This window comes from Danio aesculapii, chromosome 9 (genome assembly GCF_903798145.1).
Source record: "Danio aesculapii chromosome 9, fDanAes4.1, whole genome shotgun sequence".
NCBI lineage: Eukaryota > Metazoa > Chordata > Actinopteri > Cypriniformes > Danionidae > Danio > Danio aesculapii.
The window spans coordinates 30762739-30771643 of record NC_079443.1 but is presented as its reverse complement, the minus strand read 5'-3'; the positions used below and the strand labels follow the sequence as shown (position 1 = coordinate 30771643).

The window sequence follows — 8905 nt, the reverse complement described above, 5'->3', positions numbered from 1 at the left end:
GAATCTCTGTTTTGAACAGGTTAATTGAAGCAAATGTAGTGGTTTAGCTTTTAGGGTGTACAGGATCTGGAAACAGGTATTCCTATATTAACCTGTCCCATTGATTTCTTTCAGGAGAAACTGAAAAATGCATTGAAACCATTACAACAGAAGTTGAGAATATTTCAAGACATTCAAAGACTTCACTTCAAATTGCAGAATATATTAAGGTAAGTTGTTGCATTAAAGGGATATTTCAACTAAAATTAATTGAAAAGTTACTCCATATTTGCTCTCCCTTAAGTGGTTCTAAACCTGTAAATTTCTTTATTCTGTTGAACACCAAATAATATATTTTAAAGAAAGCTGAAAACCTGTAACCATCAACATCCTAGCTGGAAAAACATATATGCAGGTTTTCAGCTTTCTTTAAAATATATTCTTTAGTGGTCAACAGAAGGCAGGCAGACAGGTTTGAAAGTAAAGGGCAAGTAAATGATGACAGATGTTTCGGTTTTGGTTGAACTATCCCTGTTAAGCACTCTTAGTTTGTAAAATGTGTCTTTGTGTTCATACACTTCTAGAGCATAGACATACACTAGTCTGAAATGACAGTGGTTTCAGTTCCAGACCCATTACACAGAGCAACGGATCAAGGATGAGGTTTTGAAGTTTCGTCAAAGTTTATATAAAGAAGAGACAGCCAGGAAAAAGCACTGCAAGAGGAAGAAGCGCAAAAGAGTAAGATTATGAGGAAGAAGATTGAGAAGATAAACATTGATATTTCCTCTCTTTCTGCCACAATTGCAGCAATAGAGGAGGAGATGAAGGCAGAAGATGCCCTTTTCCTTCAAGTATGAAGCGTTACAGCATTATCATCATTATACTGCAAATACATGTCATTTTTAGTGTGCTACATAACCGACAATTCTTTTCTTTTTGTAGAACTATGACGCTATGATGAATAGGTTAGTATTGTTTATGTTGTTGTTTTCATCTGAATTCAAACCTCTCACAGTAACACAAACTTTTGAATGTTTTTTTTTTAAAGAGTTTCCCAGTGCAGGCCATTGGATCTAGAGGACTTTTCTGAAGTTCTGATCAATGTGCCAAAACACCTGAGCAACCTGAACTTCACAGTGTTACAAAAAACTGCTCAATACAGTGAGTTCAGAAATCCAGCAACACGTTGAGCTCCATCATAAGAGTCATTCAACTTGTTTCATGTTTGTGTCTCTCTCTCTCTCTTAAGCTCCTGTGACCTTTGACCCCAACACTGCTCACTGTAATCTCCTGGTGTCTGATGATCTGACCAGTGTAAGATACTGCGATGAGGAACAGACTCTTCCTGATAATCCAGAGAGATTTGACATGTTTGCGTGTGTTCTGAGTTTAGTAGGTTTCGACTCGGGATCTCACTGCTGGAATGTAGACAGTACCGGCTGGTTACTCGGAGTCATGGCTCAATCTGCTGAAAGGGGAATAAAATATTCTCAAGGACTGGAATCTGGCTGGTGGGCCATTTCTGTGGTGAATATAAAGCACATGAACCTCCACAATCACCAACTCTCCTCCCTGTGAGAAAGAAACTGCAGAGGATCAGAGTTCAGCTGGACTGCAGCAGTGGAGAACTGTTGTTCTCTGACCCGCTTACTGACACACTCATACACTCGTTTACGCACACATTTACTGAGAGATTATTTCCATTTTTTTGGTACAGGTTGTAACATTTCTCCTCTACAGATCAGGTAGTAAATTCTGCAGTAAAAAATCTTTTACTGTAGGACTGTTTTATTCATCTTAAAGGAACACTCCACTTTGTTAGAAAATAGAGACTTATTTTCCAACTCTCCTAGAGTTAAACGGTTAGCAGTTTTATCACTTCTGAATCCATTCAGTCAATCTCCAGGTCTGGTGGAGCACTTTTAGCTTAGCATAGACTATTGAATCGGATTAAACCATTAGCATCTCGCTCAAAAATCAAAACTGTTCTGTAGTGGCAGATATGGTGTTATTTTTAGTCAAAACTGTAGGTTGATGACTGTTCCTGTAGGTGAAAAACTATATTCTCATCATATAGTAATCAAGGATCTTTACTTTTGTATCATGACTGAGGCAGGCGCAATTATATTATGAAGTGCCTGATAGTCCTCAGCTGGGTAACTTCCAACGTGACTACCTGCTTGCACGGGGAACGTGTGCCAGTCGCACTGCACAATATCATTGCACCTGCTGCAGTCATGGAGCAATACTAGTAATACTTGTAATAGTATAGTATAGTACCTAGCCATATCAGCCTAGAAAATAGCTAATTTTCTTTTTCCGTTGGTCGGTCTTAGTACATGATGTAACTGTAAAAGGGTCAAGCTTTAAATAGGAAATTGATCAGAACTTTTTGGTAATTTGTTCTCAGTTTTTTTGACTCCAGTATATGCACTTACTGACTTAGTGAGCAATCACCTTATTTTTCAAAGGGGAAGTAAGCTCTTTTCTGTGACTTCTGATTAATTTGCATATGGCTGAATGATTAGGAATAAATAAATCATTAAGTCAGTCCCTCCAGGATTTTGCAGGGACACCTTTTAAAATATAAATGTGGCCTGAAATGACTGTTTGATTCAATCCTCTATGCTAAGCTAAAAGTGCTCCTACCACACCCGGAGATCAGTTAAATGGATTCTATTAGGATTAAGCATTTTACAACTATTTAAAAAAAAAAAGTGGATTGTTTATAACATCAACATATTAAATGTTTTCATTTAACACTGACTCTTCTAATTGTTAACTGATAGACAGATGTTGTGACCTTAATGCTGAGATTTTTAAAAGTAATACACACATTTAAGTGTAAATGATGTTATGTTTATGTCTCTGATGCAGTCAGGAAATGCAAATAATTAATTTAAAATCACATGTGTGTAGTTCGTGACAATAGAAAGTTTTTCAGTATTATTAACTATTTCAAATCACTTATAAACTTCTAAAATAATGGAAAAATTAAATACACTTCTAAAAGGCATACCAAAAGTGTGTTAAGAGAAACCTCAAAAAGGAAAAAGATGGTTCGTTTTGAAGCAAAGCTTGGGCAAGAACTTCTAGAGTGAGTGTTGTTTCAATGCATCAGCTGGAGTCGAATGCACTATTTTAGAAGAGGCCAAAAGCTTAGCTAAAATTTATAGCACAATCATACAGTCTTGGTGATAAAGAATTATATTTGATGTTCACTAGAAATATTTCCATTCATTTGATTTTATTTCAATAGATTTTATTTCAATAATTTTATGTCTATATGTCTGTACTTGTGCAGTATTCTTAGAAGTTGCACTGGAAATACTTTAGTCTACTTGAAATCCCTATGTGATGCACTTATTTAAAGGAACAAGCAAGTGTAGGATAGGCATGGGACAATAACTGGTTTCAAGGTTTACCGAGGTTTGGAAAAGTCAAGGTTTTAAAATCGCTAAAATTTTCTGTTATATCGTTCCTAAGGTACATTTAAGTTTTTTTAAATGTGTTTTTTAAAATGTGCTGTAAAGAAATCTGTTTTTGAAAGTAATGAAGAGAGCAGAAGTCAATGATTTATTTTAATTATTTAGCCTGACATGTCTAAAATATTATAAATGTTTCCTAAAATGTATTTTGTTTAATGGGGGGAAAGATTTATTTTTATTTTTTTAACCCAGACACTTTACAAAAAATTATTTGAGAGCAGTAATCACAATACCGTGATATTTTTATCCAAGGTTATCATACCGTACATAAATTTATACCAGCCCATGCCTAGTGTAGATTGTTAAACACTATGGACTTCAGTACAATAGAGCTGCACAATATATGATTTCAGCATCATGCATATGCACAATATTCAGACATCAGAACACATTAGCTTTGTGGTCACTGCAGGGTTTAACCATAACGGAATGAATGTTAATCATTTTTATGTGTTTTTAAGGTCCATGACTGAACATTTCAAAAAAGTTTAAAACAATCAGGCGCAATAAATTGTACAATTTGTATTTTTAATAGCGATTCAGTTTATTGAATTATTTATTCTATGCAGTGTTATTTTTTCATTTCATTCAATTTATGTAATGTTAGACTCCCCAGAAAACCATAAAATACACTTTTATTTTTGCTATACTATATATATATCTGTGCTAATTTGTGTATTATATTTGATCCATGATTCACACACCTACAGAATCATCCCAAACAATCGAAGTAAATGAAAACTTTCCAAACAGAGCTTTTCAAGCCATCTGGATCAATCATATCGCAATATATATCTGAGAAAAACTAAACATTGCAATGTCAGATTTTCCAATATGGTGCAGCCCTGCCTAGTGTACAGTTCATCATTTAGGGCACACCTAATGACTGTTGGAACACTGATTAATTAACAGCCCATAAATAAAATAAACATTTCAGTCACAAAGGTTTTCATTTTTAGATTTATTTTTGTATATCATGTTTATAATAATAATAATAATAGCACTTATTTTTAAAATTTGCAGAACACAACGTCTCACAGTCAGTCTTCTTCTTTTATCTGTCCAGCTCATTGAGTCTCAGTGGAGATCTGCAGTAGAGGGGTGCTGATCTCGCTGGACTGGTATGTGCTGGTGACTCTGAGCAGGCAGCTGAGCAGCATGTCTTTGGCCCTTGCTGTCTCCATGTTCTGCTCTCGGCTCAGCTGGAGGGTCATTTGGTCCAGGCTGGTCTGCAGAAGCTCAGAGGCCATGACAGGCTTGCTAACAGCTGGTCCCTCAGTCAGGTACTGTCTGTACAGCTCCAGAAGCTTCTGCTCAAGATAGCCGTTAAGCTGAGAGTTGGAGAGCGGCCGGCTAAACTGCAGGAGAGAGGGACGCTCGCGCCCGCTTTCTTCCTTCCAGCGCCTTGAGCTCCTGTACTCGTGGACCAGAGGAGGTAAGAGGGAGGGTGAGGGAACGTCTTCAGACACAAGGAAGGGTCCAGGCTGAGGTTCCTGGCTGTGGTGGCCGTGTATGTCACCTGCATGGGGGCTGAGTGGCAGCACCTGACCGCCTGCTATGTGTAAATCGCTGTAATGCTGGCAGATGCTGTGGCAGCTCGAAGGCACCAGAAATGCCTCCGTTTCTGGGGTGTCCGCATGCCTGGGGATATCCACACCATGTCCTGCCATAGAGGAAGGGTGAGGGTAGCTCTGGGTTTTCATCTGGGTTATATTAGAATGGGTCTCTGGAGCTGAGTGGACGGGGATTTGTGCTGAGAGGGGATTATTTGGTGAAGTTGAGGAAGGCTCTGTGACTGTGGTGCATGAAGGAGGATTTACACACTCGGCTTCAGCTTCAAAAGCCAGACTCCAGAGCTTTCCTTCACACAGCATCTAGAGTGCACAGACACTGAAGTTATATCAGGTCGCAATAAAATATTGGTTCTCAGTCTTTTTGACTCCACTATATGCACTTACTGACTTAGTGGGCAATCACCTTATTTTTCAAAGGAGAATTAAGCTCTTTTCTGTCAATGTTTCAGGACTTCATGATGCATTTGCATATGGCTGAATGATTAGGAATAAATAAATCAGTAAGTCAGTCCCTCCAGGATTTTGCAGGGGCACTTTTTTAAATATATTTGTGGCCTGAAATTACGTTTTTGTGATGGCCTTTCTCAAAATGGCTTCTTATGGGATTATTTCCTTCAATTCTTTTGTTTTGCTTTGAAAATACACAAAATTCAGAAGGGACTGGTAAATCAAACCACTTCTACAAACCAGTGTGTATGACAATATGTTTTAAATTAAAATAATATAATAAAACACAGCGGTGTGCAACATCATGCAGCATAACGAGCTTATTTTACAGCTTAAAGGAAGCGAATAAGACCAGAAATCTCGACACAATTGGCCATTACATTGGCCATGCCAGTTCTTATGAGGAAAGAAATATCAGTAGTGGAGGAGAATAAGTTAAGAAGCACTTTTTAGTGGATAAGGTGGAGTCAGAAAAGTCAGGAACAATGGTTTTAATGGACATTGGAGTCAGAAATGTTGAGAACCATTGTTTTAGTTTTAGTGGAGTCAAAAAGATCTAGAAGAGGGGTGCCCAAACCCAGTCCTGGGTCCATATTTTAGTTCCAACCCCAATTAAACACTAATTGGGTGACTAAACCAGCTAATAAAGCTCTTTCTAGGTACACTAGAAACTTCCAGGCAGGTGTGTTGAATAAAGTTGTAGCTAAACTATGCAGGACACTGGCCCTCCAGGACAGAGTTTGGGCACCCCTGATCTAGAACCACTGTTTTGATGGATATAGTGCGGTAAAAAAAGATCAAGAACCCTGAATTAATTGACACTGGAGTCAGGAAGGGCAAGAGCCACTGTTTTAGAGCACAGTCTGTGCATGTTAACTAAATCAGTGGTTCTCTGTCTATTTTAATCCACTATACATGATTGATTTTAATCTATTCACTAAAGCAGTAGTTCAGCTTATTTAAGTTCAAAAGTTTTAAATTGATATATAGCATTTATTAACACTCACAAAAATGAGTTTCAGTTAATGAAATATTTTAAACCTTAAATTAATTAAAATAATTATTTAATTGCCGCAATTCAAGTTTGTGTTATTATCTTTTTATTTTTTGGTAATTGTTGCTAAATATTCACTATATATTTTATAGAGTCGCACTTAGTGGACCCGGCCCGACTGGTTGAGATGCAACCATGTTTAGTTTCAAAATGAAGATTAAATAGAAAAGTAATCATAAATTGTGACACTATTCCATAATATTTCTGTAAGAGTAAATTTATTAAACATTCATTTTATTGCTTAGTCCAACTGGCTAACCTACGGTTTTTTGCTCAAAGGTGAAGACCCTACTCAATGTTTGAACTGCACAGTTCACTCTCAACATAAAAAAACACGTTTTACTGGACTCCTGCTTTTAATGATTCCAGAAGACTTTTTTTTTTTTATGAAATTAGCTCTCTTAAGGACATTTATAGCAAAGTGACACCAGGAAAAGTTGTAGGATCATGTATTAGCACTAAAAATCATTCGTTTGTCAAATTTATTTATTTATTAATTTATTCTTGCCATGAAATAGCATTGGTTGCTAACATGGCATTAAATAAAAAATACATTACATTACAATACAATCCACTCCACCTGGCAGAATAAAAAAGTGAGTATATGAGATTTTTGCATCATCATCTTCAACAATTTACTGTGGTTGCTATCAGCCAATACTTCAAACAAATAAGATTTTCACTTTAAATTCCAGGTCTGCCACATTACCAATAATTAAATAGATTAATCTTGACTGACAGACAGACAAATATAAAAGTACACTGAAATTTACCTTTTTCGTACAGAAGTCTCTGGATGTTGATCAGAGGTGGTTCTGGGTCTGGTTTTCTCTCTCTCTCAGTCCCTGCAGTGAATCTTGTGCTATCATTCCTCACTTTTATGCTTTACTGATGGAGGAAGTGAAACCAAGTTAGATTCTGTCTTCCATGTAAATTCACAAACACAATTATATTTAGCTGCATTTATATGTGCCTCATTACTCATTCATTACAATAGGCACGAATGAGCCAATGAGTTCACTTTTTAAATTTTGGTTTGCTATTATAGTCATAGTGTTTGATTAGTGCTGTATTCCCAAGCACAAGCTTATGATACTCTTTACGGTGATTCCCCTGGATTTCCTCACCATGTAATTGGAGAAAATATTAACTTGAAATAGTCTGAAACAGATATGCTAAGTTCTAGATCAGTGGTTCTCAAAGTGGGGGTCACGGGACAATGAGCAGGGGTCGATTGGTGATTTCCAAAAATCAAATTCATTTAATTAAGCTATTAGAATTACCATGTTTTATCCATAACCTACTGAAAAAATAGTAGTTAATAGTAACAATGTTAATAATAAACATAAAAACATAACATGCAAATAAAAAGCCATCAGCCTTTCGATTGTTTTGTGAGCCCTGGGGTGATTACGGTTATATTAAAGACACGGCAATAGCATCAGGTGCTGCACATTAATTTGATGGCACCAACTTTCTGACACCTTTACGGCACTCGCGTACATTAATAATAAATACAGGCCACAACTAAACATGGAGGATGGTCTCCGAGTGGTATTCTCCAAAATTAAATGATGAATCGACTTGGGCCTATTGGTATGTGTGCGTAGTTATGTGCAAGGTTTATATATTAATAACCACCTCACAGGATATTGGAGGTTGTGAGTCATTGGCATTGTTATTTTGGGGGTTGCGGGCTGAAAAGTTTGGGAACCCCTGTTCGAGAGTACTAATGCTATGCTAAAAGGACTGTACAAGGTATTTATTATTGTAATCGATCAATCCTTTTCTCTTGAACTCTCATGCTACATTGTGCAGCTGTTTTATTTTGCAGTTTCATTAGACTGAAAAAAGGTAGCATATTTCCTCAAATATCGACATTTGCAGCTGCAAATGTTCAAATCATTACGTAACAGTGAGTCTTCATTTCCCCTTTGAAACTAAAGCATCAAATTTGAATGTAATCGAGTCCACTGGTAGACGTGTACACTGAAAAAAAAATATTCAAAGATGATTGCTTGGATTTCCGTGGTTGTAAACAATTTATTTGGGCTGAATTTAAACAAATTAAGTTGAACATTGTTACATTTAATTTGTTTGTTTAAATTCAACAAATAAATTGTTTGCAACAGTTTTGCATGCAACACTTTTTTCAGTGTAGATTGAACACACTTCATAGTTGTTAGTGCTGGTTAATCGGCTAATAGGTCGGTGACTAAATGCTGAATCACCAACGTGCATTATTTATGTGATGATCTGACTGACGGGTAAAATAATTATCTGATGAACCACCTAAAAAAGGGGGGAATAAGCAAAAACTGAACACATTTTCTAGTTTTGTTTAGCTTTGTATGCATCAA

At 36.6% G+C, this 8905-nt stretch overlaps 2 protein-coding genes across 6 annotated transcripts in view; one reads left to right on the top strand and one right to left on the bottom strand.

Annotated features, from left to right (window-relative positions):
• Window positions 1-4002, top strand: part of LOC130234687 (zinc-binding protein A33-like) — a 7635-nt gene extending 3633 nt beyond the window's left edge. For 2 of the 5 annotated variants that reach the window (XM_056464938.1, XM_056464936.1), the window contains 5 exons: window positions 115-209; window positions 604-833; window positions 925-947; window positions 1031-1143; window positions 1232-4002. In XM_056464938.1, coding sequence (XP_056320913.1) covers window positions 729-833; window positions 925-947; window positions 1031-1143; window positions 1232-1560 — 570 coding nt within the window. In that variant the 5' untranslated portion in view covers window positions 115-209; window positions 604-728 and the 3' untranslated portion in view covers window positions 1561-4002. Of the gene's footprint in view, window positions 1-114; window positions 210-563; window positions 834-924; window positions 948-1030; window positions 1144-1231 lie in introns of all 5 variants that reach the window. The other 3 variants (XM_056464940.1, XM_056464939.1, XM_056464937.1) reach the window with 3 other exon arrangements.
• A 437-nt stretch (window positions 4003-4439) lies between these two features.
• LOC130234958 (TLR adapter interacting with SLC15A4 on the lysosome) lies at window positions 4440-7427 on the bottom strand. Its single transcript, XM_056465309.1, has 2 exons — window positions 7319-7427; window positions 4440-5344 (listed from the first exon to the last, which is right to left on the bottom strand). Exon 2 carries the CDS (start codon window positions 5342-5344, stop codon window positions 4538-4540), a length of 807 nt encoding a protein of 268 aa, XP_056321284.1. The 5' UTR covers window positions 7319-7427; the 3' UTR covers window positions 4440-4537.
• Between the last annotated feature and the right edge of the window lie 1478 nt (window positions 7428-8905).

What these genes read in the sequence shown, in the direction of transcription:
- LOC130234958 (XM_056465309.1), bottom strand. Translation starts at nt 5,344, where the DNA reads ATGCTGTGTGAAGGAAAGCTCTGGAGTCTGGCTTTTGAAGCTGAAGCC.